Source organism: Pseudopodoces humilis, chromosome 13, assembly GCF_049639895.1.
Source record: "Pseudopodoces humilis isolate 2021_Gansu_Grassland_sample_001 chromosome 13, ASM4963989v1, whole genome shotgun sequence".
In the NCBI taxonomy this organism is placed as follows: domain Eukaryota; kingdom Metazoa; phylum Chordata; class Aves; order Passeriformes; family Paridae; genus Pseudopodoces; species Pseudopodoces humilis.
Genome location: NC_142212.1, coordinates 18,424,279 through 18,437,982, shown reverse-complemented (window position 1 = coordinate 18,437,982; position 13,704 = coordinate 18,424,279). Strand labels below are relative to the sequence as shown.

At 46.8% G+C, this 13,704-nt stretch overlaps 1 protein-coding gene across 11 annotated transcripts in view; it reads right to left on the bottom strand.

Moving 5' to 3' along the window:
• Positions 1 to 13,704, bottom strand: part of CHL1 (cell adhesion molecule L1 like) — a 126,173-nt gene that overhangs the window by 47,635 nt on the left and 64,834 nt on the right. For 9 of the 11 annotated variants that reach the window (XR_015773725.1, XM_088062047.1, XM_088062046.1 and 6 more), the window contains 3 exons: positions 3,741 to 3,930; positions 1,760 to 1,865; positions 42 to 232 (listed from right to left, as the gene is read on the bottom strand). Coding sequence is in view for 10 of the 11 variants with exons in the window: in XM_088062047.1 (XP_087918173.1) it covers positions 42 to 232; positions 1,760 to 1,865; positions 3,741 to 3,831 (388 nt within the window). In the remaining variant the exon portion in view is untranslated. Of the gene's footprint in view, positions 1 to 41; positions 233 to 1,759; positions 1,866 to 3,740; positions 3,931 to 6,629; positions 6,790 to 13,704 lie in introns of those variants that run through there. The other 2 variants (XM_088062051.1, XM_088062048.1) reach the window with 2 other exon arrangements.

The following is a 13,704-nucleotide window of genomic DNA, read 5'->3' as shown; positions in this document are numbered from 1 at the left end:
AAGTAATAATTACAAATTCAAACCAAAAGTAAAGCACTTACTTGGAACAATCAGCTCAATTTCTTCTGACATGGCAGTTCCCAGCATGTTGGATGCAAAGCAGCGATATTTCCCCTGGAAATTGTTGATGATTCCCCGGTTTTGGATCACAAAAGTTCCAGAGTTGTTAGATGTAACTATCCTTGGGTCAGATGATAAATCAAATGGTTTTCCATCCTTAGTCCAGTTAAAGCTGAAAAATAAAAGAAATGTTTACAGTGGGCAGCATTTTGGTATTGACCAGGGGTAAATGTCAGGCCAAGAGGGTTTTACCAGAAGAAAAGGAAAAACTCGATGTGAGAGGAGAGGTGAGAGGCAGAATGTGCTCCTCTGCCTCGTGCTGCCTCTCGGGCACATCTCTCCTTCCACACACTCTGCCTGGGGACAGCTGGCTGTGACATGAGACAAGAGCTCAGGGCTTGGAGCAAGGACATGACAGACAGAGCATCTGGGAAAGCCACCCAGGACCTGGAGCTCTGCAAAGGCTGTGGCTGTGGTGGAGCTGCTGCTTTGGAACGGCAAAGATCCACCAGAGCTTTTCCCACCCTCCACCGTGACTGAATCAGAAGAAACTGAGATGATTCCATTGAGTCTCTCCTTGCCATAGAAACCATTTGTAGTTTTGATGCTGCTGGGGAGTGATTTTGATGAATGCTGAAGGAATTGTCGCAGCTCCTGCAGCTGTAATTCCCCGATGCATTGGAATTTACCTAAACTGAGTTAAAATCAGGCAGCTGGAAATTACAACATAACATCAATTTAGTGGCAGATGTGCCTTTCTTTTCTGTTTTAAGAGAATAAATAATGTAAACAAAACTGTTGTTGGCCAAATTGCCTTGCTCCAGGATGGGGGGAATATGGGAACCCCATACCTAACAGGCACTACCTCATCATTTAAACACACCAGAAAACTTTTCATTGATGCACTGACAAACAGTGGAACAAAGGGAATTTGTTATCATGCTACAAATCCCCGTTCAGAGCTCAATTAAAAATTACCACATTGTCTTGATCTAAATAAAAGAATGTCTTTTAAAATTTAAATTGTACTGCAAAGAAAGGAGAAGTGGAGGATTAAAGAGAAAAAATTACATTCAAACCAGCTATTAATTTAGCCCAAACACCATTCAGTGGTGAAAGCCACAGGAGGAGTTTTTACTGTGTTATTATTGCACCCTTGTTAATCACATTTTCATTAAAAATCTTTCTCTTTTCCACACTGGTGTAAAATGCACAGAGCTTATCTTTGGATATTTATCTGAGTAACTCCTTATGTGTCTATTTGGACCATCACCACGGCCCTGCTGATGTTAGGTACAGACAAGGTATCTGATAAAATGCAAATGTGGTGTTTGAATACACTGTTTAATGTGTTTGGGATTTTTAGGGTTGCTGTGGAAGAGGCAGAGGAACAGCTGGGCCCCTTTGATTACCCATCTTTTGCAGCACAACCCAGACAAGAATTTTTTTTAAACCATGGGGTGAATTTGGCACGTGCCAGAGAAATGAAACATCCCCCAGCAAGGAAAACCATGCTGATATCTATTCACAGGAAGTGATGGAGCAACAAAAGCTGAACGGCCTGAAAGGAAATCCAAACCTTAACCCCAGTGAGGATGACGAGCAGGTTTTTGTGCAGCAGCTCCTGACAGACACAACAGTGATTGGCAAAGCTTAAAAGCAAACTCAGCTTCTGTTTGCTTCTCCAAGCAGTACTCACGTGGGCTGGGGGTTTCCTCTGGCTTCACATTTGATGGTGAAGTCCTCATCAAAGGGGTAGGCAACCTGGGTGTGGGATTGCTCCGTGATTGTTGGAAGCTGGGAAACTGAACACAAAGAGGAATTGGGTTAAAACACTGTCCCAGCCAAACTGGGCTCCCCTTGAGCGGAGAGGGACAATGGCAGCATCGCATTATTGCTGCAGAAAGTGAGGCGTGCCTTGGGAAAAAGATGATCATCACCTCCCTGGCACAGACAACACACTCTGATCACTGGCACTGCCTCGGTGGCCAAAGAAAGGCCTGGCAGAGGGACACTGCCCACCCTCCTTCCCCTCCAAACCCACCCAGGCCACAGAGGAGCTGGGACCACACCAGAGCACGGAGATGTGGCCTGGCAAATTTATTCATAGGTGAGGTCAGTAACTGGATTCAATCCAGACACAGATGTGCACACATGAAGTAGCAAACTGCTGCCTCCATCCTGGATCAAATTACCACAAAACCCATGGACTGCAAGGCTGGTTTAGTACCTGCCCCAGGCTGCAGCTGCATGGTCACGCACAGAGGCTGCACTAACTTCTCATTTCTTTTCTGAGGGAATTAAAGTGTTGCAAAAGCCTGTGTAACAGAGGAAGGAGAATGTTCCCTGCAGTGGAGCTGGGATAATAGGATCACCCCATTGTTATAAACAGCCAGGAAGAGAATTAAAATGCTCTTTGGGTGCTCTTTAAATCCAGGGAGCTCAAAGCTGGAGTGAGATGCGGTGTCTTGTCACATCACACGGCCTCAAAGCTGAACAAGCCCACCAGCTCTGCTGATCAGAAATAACTTATTATTATAATAGAAAATGCTTCTTTACACGTAATTAAGGGTTAGGTGGTTCCCTTGGGTAGGTTCATAAAAGCAGTGGACGCTCAGAGAGTTTGTCTTATGCTTTACAGTCATAGCTCCACTTTGGTTTTATTGAAACACAAGGAGCCACTGCAGTTCCTTCCTGGAAAAAACCTAGAAACCTCTACTTCCCAATGTAAATTTGGATAGTTTTACAAAAATATCCTATAAACCTGCTCAGTTGGCTTCCTCTTGGAGCCAGGGCTATTGGCAGGCTCCAGAGTGCTAAGAGCTCATGGCAGATCCACAGGATGCCCTGAAACTGGCCCATGTCCTACTCTGAGACCCTGAAAAAACCCCCTAAATTTATTATTCCTTAGGTTTACTTCTTTATTTTTCCCCACCATAATTCATAACCCTTAATACTGTCGAGTTTTGCTTTGTTGGGTTGTTTGGGGTTTTTTTGCAACCGAAACAACAAAGTAAAATGCAGTTTTCAACTCTCCTGGTCCATTTATGTCTGAAAAATGCAAAGCTTGGGAGGTCTGGGCTGTACTCCAGGCAGAGGGGTCCTCTGGCTTTCCTGGGATTTTCCCTGTGAGCCTCATCCTGTATTTTACACATGTCCTGGAAGCTCATGATCCGTGTCAAACAAGCAGTTTGAATTCATCCCAGCTGGTGGGGGATGCAGGAGCTGCTCCCTGGGGCAGGACTCGGAGTGTGAAATCCTTCTCTGGGGACCAACATTTGCCCTGAGACATCCACCTGCTCCTTTCCCAGGTTGGAACAGCAGCTTGCACGACAAGTAAGGAGGGATATACACACATCAAACAAGCTTCAGGGGGATTCAGAGCCAAAATGAGGAACTGAAGTGAAGGACAAACCCAAACCCTTGGAGCTAAGCATTGTGTTGGATGGCAAACACCAGAGAGACATTATTAGACAACTTTACTGCTCCATTTAAGCAGGCCCAAACAGAACAGCTTAGCTTTTGATCAGACCTGAATTTCCCAAAGGCCACATCGTGGCAAGATTAAATTCCAAATGGAACACAACTGGAAAGGAGGATTTAATATTTTTCCTTCAGGGATAGCTGCAAAGGAATACCAAACAAAACAGCAAAGTGCACAGCAAATAGCTACAACTCACCTGATAATGGTATTTCAATAGCTGCTGCCAAACTCAATACAAAGAAAAACAGGCATATGGTGATGCCTTTTGTGCTTAATAGCATCTCCATCACTCTTCTGTAAACAAGGAGTCCAAACAGAATGAGAGATACCTTATGCTTCCGCTCACTGTCACTTCAAATCAGGCACAGGGATGTGAAAGTGGGAGTCTGGTGGAGAGAACAAACAGCAATATTAGCCTGCAATATCAGCCTGGCTCTGACACGGTTATAAAATTAAAGCAATGCTTCAGGTTTGCAGCTAAATAGCACTAAATGGTCCATTTTCCTCTCGCCCCATGCCCTGGCTTCAGGAACAGCCTCTATTTAAATCCTAACATAAAAACACATGCACAAAAGTACAGCTCGATTGTAGCACAGAAGTATAATTATTTTTTTGCTGTTTGGCAATTAAAAGTAGGAATGGTTTGGAATATGGTGTATTTGTAATCATTCCAGTTCATAAATTTTACTAATGGGAGTTGTGTAAGTTGGAAAGTAATGTAACAGATCTAATGAGAGAAATTTGGTACACTAATGACCTTGTTCATAAATCTCATTTGTCTTTTATCTTTCATTTTTGCTTAAAGAAGGACACAATCTCATTTAGTTCATTACTAGGAACCAGAACATGAAACCTTTGCTTTTCCCCCACTAGTCCCAGAACTACTCTACGTGGGTTTTACACGTTCCATTAGACATCCTTAGGTTCTGAATTACAAGGGAAACATGTTGTGTAGCTGTGAAAAGGAGACAGATCCAGCTCTAAAGAGCACTTAAGTGAAATTCACTGAGAAGTCAAGGAAAGAATTCTGATTTAGATCAAAAATCAGGAAGAAATCCTTCCCTGGCAGGGTGGGCAGACCCTGGCACAGGTGCCCAGAGCAGCTGGGGCTGCCCTGGCAGTGCCCAAGGCCAGGCTGGACAGGGCTTGGAGCAGCCTGGGACAGTGGAAGGTGTCCCTGCCATGGCAAGGGGTGGGAGAAGATGATTTTAAATGCCCCTTCCAACCCAAACCACTCTGGGGTTCTGTGATTCTGCAAATGTGGGTTCAGGGAGGATTCCATCCGCCAGCTTCACCCACAGTACCTGAGTGAATTATTAACCAGCACAAGCTGTGTTTACCTGTGCACCCTAACAGAGCTAAGGGACATCAGTCTCAGGAGAATGCAGACCTCAGTTGTCGGGATAACTTTGATAAAACACGCGCAGGAGCCACGGGCCGAGCAGGCAGCCCAGCCTGGCAGGGCCTGGCCATGGCCTGCACCAGGGCAATCCGGCTGAGCCTGCCTCACACACAGCTCTCGGATCTTTGCACATCCCACCCCGTTAATCCAGGGATCAGCGAAGCAATCCCGGGATCACAGTTGGCGTGGGGGACAGCGGGAGGTGGCACTGGGGATGGCTGGGCTTGCCCAGCACAGCTGGAGCAGAGGCCGAGCTCAGCCACACCGCCCACAGCCTCCAGTGCCTGGGGGTTTCCCCCTCTTTTCCCTACAAACAGAGGTTTCCCTTTCCCCCAGCACATTCCCTCTCACATGGGCTCCGAGATGAGCACAGCTTGTGCTGCAGCCCTCCCTCCAGGATGAGCCCTGTTCACACGGTCACCAGCCCACCAAAACTTCCTGGGAGTTCACATCTGTGAGACCAAAATCCCTGGCTGAGGATTGAAATTGGCCAACGAGGGGCAAGCGACAGACACGATAATCACATAAGCCTCGTTTGTTTGGAAATGAGGCTAAAAACCAGATGTCTTTTAAGTATCTTAGGCCCCGAGTATTTGCTGATGGAAGAAGCTGACTAATCTGCTTAGTGCCCCGCTCTGCAGAAGGGCACTGGAGGGGACAAGGACAGGGGACAGGCTCAGCTGGTACCCCCAGGCTATCCTGGGTGTAAATCAGCCAGAATCAAGCAACACCAGTAGTTCTGTTTGTCGATATTCCCTCAGTTTGAGTTCTCCTGGCTCTGACTTGTGAGCAGCAGAGCTTTCCAAAGCTCGGCCTGCCAAAACCTGGGCTGTGTGACAGCCAGGGGGACACACAGGACACGCAGCAGCCCCAGCCAGCAGCCACCTGATGGCTGCTGTCACTGCAGGATGGGGCTGTCCCCCTCCTCACCTGCTCCTGGCACACGCCCAGCCCCAGATCTGTGCCACCGGCGGTAAAACAGATGCTCTGACAGAAATCCCTCTGGATGCAGAGCTGCACTTTAGGCTCATAAAAACCTTACCAGCCTTGCTGCCTGCAGATGGTGGGCTGGGGGCAGCGAGAGCCTCCTCTCCCCCATCTGCTGACAGCTCTGGGGACAGGAGCAGGCAGGTCAGGATGGCAGCCAGAGGCAGGGGAGCTGGGATTACAGGAGGTGTGCAGCTTGCTAAGGTCACAGCAAGTTTTGTTTTAGATGAGTGTCACAAAGCGTTGTATAAATTCAGATTAAATTCAAGAAAAAGACAAGAGCACAGCTCGGTTCCTTAACCAAACCAATTAGCTCATACCTTATTTTTTTTTTTTTTCCTTATTTTTTTTAATGAAGTGCCAGAGCAAAGCAGCAACGTTCCAAGCAAGCAGGATATCCTTCATCATGTGCTACAGCCCGACTTGCCTCTGCAGGCTGCTGTAATTAGTCGGCCTGTCTAGCACCTCACTCCTGTTCCCTGGCTTGAATACTAATGCTGACAGCACCAGCATTTGGAAGCAGCCAGCACAGGGGGACCAGCAGTGATGGACTTGTGCACATCCTGCAGATAATTCCACTTGGAAGCCTCCCTGCAGCCGTGCTGGACCTCGGCTGGATTATTCTGAGGGGTTTCCACAAGGTGCAGCCCTGGGGTGATGTGAATCAAGCAAGAGATTCCTTGCAGAAATATTTACCTCGTACCAACCTCCCAGCAAGATAAGCCTCCTGCTCCTATGGCTATTATCCCTGGTGGAGTAGCAGAGGCAACATCCTGGCTGTGACAGCGATTATGGAATGCCAACACCTCACACACATCTCCCCTGACGTGCCCCACTCGCTGGTCCCTCCTCTGTGCCTTGTTCTGGGTGCTGCTGGAGCTCAGCAGGCAGCCAGGTGAGGCACATCCTCCCTGCAGACACCTGGGCCAAGCTCTTCACCTTTTTAAGGTGACATTTAGGCAGGGCTGCCAAGCTTTGGCTGTCCCACCAGGCCTCAGGTGAAACTGCTGAGATCCTGATTAAATCCCCGACCTTCCCTCACCTCCAGCACCCAAAACACCCCGAGCCCTGTCCTTGATGAGCACTATCCCCCAGACAGCCCATCCATCCCTCCTGGCTCCAGACACAGCCACACACCCAAACTTCAGGCAGCACAATGTCTCTCTCTCCAATGATGATTAAACTCCAAACCCAAACTTCTCAACTTGTGCCAGTTCCTAGCAAATGAACAATTTCGCTGCCTAAGTAATTTGGAGCAATGACTGGGGGAGCTGTACAGGCACTTGGCAGCCGTGGGCAGGTTGTGGTCTCACTGGTGCCAAAGCACAGCTCTGTCCTTGGGGTAGGAGAGTGCCAGGGACCCATTTGTAAAATCCTGACCTTGGGGAAATCATTAGCCCTGCTCTCCAAGCTGGGTCAGGCCCAGAGTCCTGCTTTTCACAGAATTACAGGATGGTTTGGGCTGGAAGGGACCTTAAAAATCATCTTCTCCCACCCTCTGCCATGGGCAGGGGCACCACCTTCCACTATCCCAGGTGTCTGCAAGCCCTGTCCAGCCTTGGACACTTCCAGGGATCCAGGGGCAGCCCCAGCTGCTCTGGGCACCTGTGCCAGGGCCTGCTCACCCTCCCAGGGAAGGATTCCTTCCCAATATCCCATCCATCCCTGTCCTCTGGCAGTGGGCAGCCATTCCTGTCCCTCCATGTCCTTGTCCAAAGTCCCTCTCCAGCCTTCTTGTAACCCCACTTCAGGTACTGGAAAAAAATTTATAAAACCTCCCCCAATTCCTTTTTCCCAGGAATTCCACATCCTCCTTTGTTCCCACGTGGACTCAGTGCAGCACCACTTGCACCAGGGATGGGGGCACCAGATTGCCCAAGAAAACCTTTCTTCTGCACAACAAATGAACACATTTGCTACAACAAATGTTACATTTGCAACCCTTCCTCTCCCTTCTTTACCCATCCTCCTTCTCTTTCCATCTTTCTATTTGCTTTTCTCTGCCCCAGGCTTAAGTCAAGTAATTTGAATTCACTGCAAATACTAATCTGTAGTTCCTTACCTGCAATTCATTATTTACTGTGCTGTTCAGTTAATAGTAAATACTGATTGCTCTAAGGACATCTCATTTGTTTGTTTAATGAGCTGCCTTTAGCTTACACTGAGCAAATCTTTCAAACTATCAGCATTTCCAAGGAGCAGTGGAGTTCCAGATTCTTTTATTATATCCCCTTGCTTCCAGAAGGATGTCATAAAAATATTGGACAACAAGAGAAAAAGATTAAATTTCCATTTATCTCATCAACCTAGTGAACAATTTTCCCTACATGTAATTACTGCATTAAAATTGCTCATAAATAGCAGCAGGATGACAGCCAAAATTCCCAGATTACGGGTCTACCTCTTCCAAGAGAAATTATAATGCACTACTAAATATGGCATCAACCTCAGCTCTTTGGTTCCCTCTTCAAATGTTCCTTGTTTAAGTCCTGTACAGCACAAATCTTGAGGAAAATAATGGATCTCCACAGTTTAACACTGGTGCATCCCTTGGCTGAGCTTTTCATTAGCTAGAACCAGGTCTAATTTCTCAGTGACACGTTACAGGACTGGTAAATATTTGTAATTAGAAATTGCAGCCTCCTGTGTGGCCCCAGTTATGGAACAACAGGAAAAAAACTCTGGGGAAAAAAAAAATGCTTTCTGGTAGGAAAAAATAAAAGTTTGGTTGTTTAATGATTTCACATGGAATTGTTAATGTTGGAAAAGATGAGTTCGGTGCTACAGAGCACAGGGGCTGCACTGAAAAGCCTTCCAGCAAGTGGGGAATAGAAAATTCACCAAAAATAGAAAATTCAGGTAAGGAAATGTGCTCCAAAGTGTTCTCAGAGCAGCTCCCAGAAGAGGGATGACAGCTCTGGGATTCAGGCAGGGTCCTGGGAGCTCAAAGAATGAATCAATCCCCTCAATCAATCACCTCTGAGCTCTGCCACACCTCAAGGAGCTCCCCACTCCAGCAATTACCTGGGAAAGGTGGAGATTTCTGCTGCATTTCTGCTGTAAATGTACTGCACCAGTTTTTATGCAGCCAGAGATCCCTTTTTTCCCTGGAAAACCCCACAATGTGTGGAGTCACTCGAGAGTTTGGAAAAGAGAGGGAATATTCATAAGGACCCCATTTTAGTTCAGGTGTCAATTTACCCATTGCTTTTCCCCTAAAAGCTTTTTGACATCCCAGTGTCAGTTCCAGGCAGAAGATAACCTTCACTTGACTCTTCCCCAGTCACCTATTTTGGGATGCTGTTGGTTCTTAAAAAAGCAGCCCATGATGCATATGCTGGAGGTGATTAAAATAATCACCCAAATCAGAAAGCTGCTCTTCCTTCCGTGGCAAAGTATTTCCAAACACACTGCAGCACACAACAGGCACAGAGGGATTTGGTTTTAGATGCAATTCCACACTCAGGAGGTTCGGTGAGAAAAGTCCATGCACTATTTATCTTGCCAAGGACTTCATAAACATTGGACAGCACATCCAAAGGAAAAGTTTTCAGTGTAGTTACACAACTTCAGCATTATTCCACAAAACTTATGTGTTTCAACTATGATTGCAACTATTGCTCCTTCCCAATTTTGTAATCCATCAATCTTTCAGCTCCCAAACATAAAAACCACTCTGAAAATGGAATGAATATAATTAAAAAAGAAATATGTATATAAAGCTGTAGCACAATGTAGCAGTAAAACCTTCCATTCAATAAAGTGTGTGCTGGAATTCATTTCCCTGGGCCAAAGTTTTAAGGAATAAAGAAGGAACTTGGGAGGCCAGCTTGCCAGGTGCTGGTTGTCTGGGAGAGCAGGTCAGCTGTGGGCTGGGCAGGGTGACAGACTGTGCTGTCCCCTGGCTGGCTCAGTTTGATATCAGCCTGGGCTGACTCTGTGGAAACTCAATTTCTGGTGTTTCTGTCAGAGATGTCCCCTGAGCTGAGGGGAAGCAAGAGGAACACGAGCATTTTAGAATCCAAAACTTTTACCAAGCTGCTCTAGAGTTCAGTGGACCAAAGATACCTTCTCCTGGACCAATAGGTAACCTGCTACTTCTAGAGAAAGCAAATCATTTGCAGCTTTTGCATTCCTATGATTTTTTTCCTTTGCAGCCTTTATATTACAAGGACCAGGCAGCCAGCACCAGCTATCCCTTCTCACAAATGCTCCCTTATCTGCTCCCAACAAAATTCTGAAGTGCAATCCTGTCAAGTCTCATCAGATCACGCCCTATGCTCTGAAATGTTTTAAAAGTCAGCAATAAATGATTTCTCCTGGTCATCCCTGTGCCCACATAATGGCCCAGCACCTGGGAGAGCTGATTTAATTGGCTTGGTCCATCTGGCAGCTGAAGCACTGAGCACAAGAACCACATTTGTTAAAGCCTTGCTTGGCTTTTACACACACACAGGGGTGGAAGGCTGGAGAAATGTGGCTTGTAACCTGCAAAGACACTCAGGAGCCCAGGTTTGCCAGCCCCACAGACCTGCTGGAACCTCCAAATGCCTCTGAGCAGCACTTGCAGTAAAGTCTCCCAAAAAAATCCAGGGTGGAAATCAATACCTGCTTTAGCCTCTTCATGGCAAAGGAACAAATGTGAACTGTGCCACTGGGCCATTGCTGATGATGGATAACTCCTTAAACTTTAGTGATGGCATTATTGACATGGCTCTTCCCAGTAAATTGAGATAACCTGCCTCGTGGTCACTCCTTCCAGCAGGAGCACACAAAGCTGCAGCCAAATTCTGCCCTTGTGGATGCTCTGAAATATGTGAGTAAACACCAGCATCTGTAGTGATCTGAAGAGGAGAACAGCAGGGAAATGGGACACAAGGTGACCCCACAGTGGCTCACAGAGGGGGAACAGAAATCCTCTGTCCTGCAGCTGTCTGGGGAGTTTCTGGGCCAGATCTGATCAAACCTCTGCTCTTTAATACCAACAGGTCTTTCCTCTAGAAATTTAAGTGCCTTTCCTCTTTTAATTGATTACTTCCCTGCCTGTCCTCCCTGCACAAAAAACTGCACGAAAAACTGCTCCTCCAGTTCATTTTTGGGCTGGGTTAACTGGGCAGCAGCTCTGAGCACTGGGAGCACTGGGCCACTACAGCAGCTCCTGTTGCAGACAAGTGTAGGTCTCTAGACACAATCTTTCCTTGAGTGGGAACTAATCCATATTTTTACATTCATCTCCTTTAAGCCTTCTTCCAGTTCTACTGTGGCACCAACCTCTCTTTCAGGGGAAAATCTGGATTTAATGTAGTGCACTCGAGGTGTTTGTACCACATCCTGCTGCACAAATTGCTTGTGGAGATGTCGTGCAGACTTCTGAGAAACCCACACATATTTAATTAGCAAGTTTCTGAGGTATTTAGAGTGGAATTAAAAGTACCCTGCTGAAATTTTAGACTGTATTTCTTCACTGCAATATAAAGTGTACTTTGCATAATTCCTGTACAAGGCACCATAAAATAAAGGTCTGCTTTAAGAGCAGCCTAATCCCCCCTCCTGTGTGTCTGGTTTATCCCCTTCACATGAAGGTTTGTCCACACATCGTTCCTTTTTTAGCCAATGAAAACCCAGAAATTATTGCAGCACGAGGTGACAAGGCTGCAGTAGAGGAATGTTGTGACCTACAAACACACAGTGACCATCATCCTCCTTGCTGGCCACAAACCAGCCCAGATCTGAGCTTTGCAGACACACCTGAAATCACAGCCTGTTAAAAATTCAACTGTTGTCTGAGGCTTTTGTCATTCTGCATTTCCTGGAGATGCTGCATCTCCTGAACGAGGTTAGCACATTTCTGGCCAAAACTAGTTTTATATTAATTGGAATTTTCAATGGCCATTAGCATTTCAGCTCACATGTCAAGCATGAAGCAAAGGACAGCAGCAGGTGGGGAGGGTGATGGGGATGAGGCTGTGCAGGCAGGAAGGGAAAGGGGAAAGGGGAAAGGGGAAAGGGAAAAGGGAAAAGGGAAAAGGGAAAAGGGAAAAGGGAAAAGGGAAAAGGGAAAAGGGAAAAGGGAAAAGGGAAAAGGGAAAAGGGAAAAGGGAAAAGGGAAAAGGGAAAAGGGAAAAGGGAAAAGGGAAAAGGGAAAAGGGAAAAGGGAAAAGGGAAAAGGAGCTTGCAGATTGTGCTCAGATGACACTGCCAATGGCAGCCTCTGCCAATAGAGGTGATGCAAATTCTCCAAAATTTCAACATGAATTTGCAAAGGTGCCTGCTTCTTTTGTATTTTCATCCTGCCTCTTTCAAAACACATAATAATGGGAAAATCATGAGCTTTCTGCTGTTAATACAAACAAACATGAGTTATAGTAAAGCAACTCCTCGAAGCAGCCCTGCCTCACCTTGAAAAGCTCTCCTGGAGACCAGCACATGCCACAGCCAGTCTGAGCCATTCCAGCTCCTGCTTGGAGCCATCCTTGGCACACACAAAGCCAGGAGGGCTCTGCTGACTGGGAAATGTGGGCAAAGATGTGGCAGGCAGAGCTCTGGCAGGCCTCGGGCTAATGGGATTGTTCAGTCAGCAGAAAGCTGGGGGAGAAGAGCACAAAACACACTCCAAAGGCACAGCCAAGGGCTCCTTGGGATTCTGCCACAGGAGGAGCCCTGCTCTCTCTCAGGTAGTAAAGGAGGGGGAAAATTTACACACCTGGCCCCTGATGGGCTCCTTTCCAGGCACAGGAACCTTCCCAGTGCCAGGAAAATCACCTGACAACGGCAGAAAACACAGCAGGGCACTGAGAGCTCCACTTGGTGCTGGTGATTCTCACAGTGTGGGTTTGTGTTTGCTGGAGAGCTCCCTGTGCTGGCAACGAGGTGACAACACGAACAGGGGGAAAAGGGGGTTTAATTGCAAATGAATTGCCTCTATAAACAGCAGAAACCAGCTATTATTCCCACTCCATCCATTAAGGATCATCTTTGACTGCTGCATCCCAGGCAGGTGAACTCACTCACGATGTACAGCGCTGGCAATACTGTCAGATATCAAAACCCCTGAATCTGAGCTCCCCTGCTTCATCTGTGCCAGGAAAAATGCACACTCACAGAGCTTCTCTGCCTCAAGAACTCAGGAGATGCTCAGTGTATTCCCAAGACCTTGAGAGAAAAATCCTGGCAGGTTTCACACACAAAATCTTAAACCCCAAGAAAAACTGTCCCCAAAACTGCAGCAAATCTCCTCTCTCAGTTTCACCCTGCATCTCAGCACAATGGCATTGAAAGTCACTGGGACACTGCGTGTTCCTAATTTAAATTGCAGCCAGTGACTCGTGACCACGGAGAGTTTCACAGCAAGCAGGCTCTGTGCTCTCTGCCTGCCTCTGATTCTCCTCCTGTGCAATAACAGAGATTAGCTCTTGCAGCTTCGTGGAGGATCTCCCCACGCTTTCCCCAATAACTCAAGGCCATTAAGCTTCCAACATTTTCTATGTTGCCAGAGATACAAGGGATTACTTAGGGAAAAAAAAAGAATATTAAAAATCAAGTGAAATGTGATTTCACACAGATGCTGCATGGAAGTGTTTAAGGGTTCAAGTGAAACACCATCCACACCACTCTGAAATCCTGATGTGCCTGCCTGGACAGGAGCAGCATCTCTCAGCTGGGGAATCTTGGTTTGATTCTACAGGAGGATCCAGTGGGACTGACAGTCTGCCAAGGCAGTACCACCACAGGAATTGATTTATGGCAATAACTGTAGGATTTGGCCCAGTTT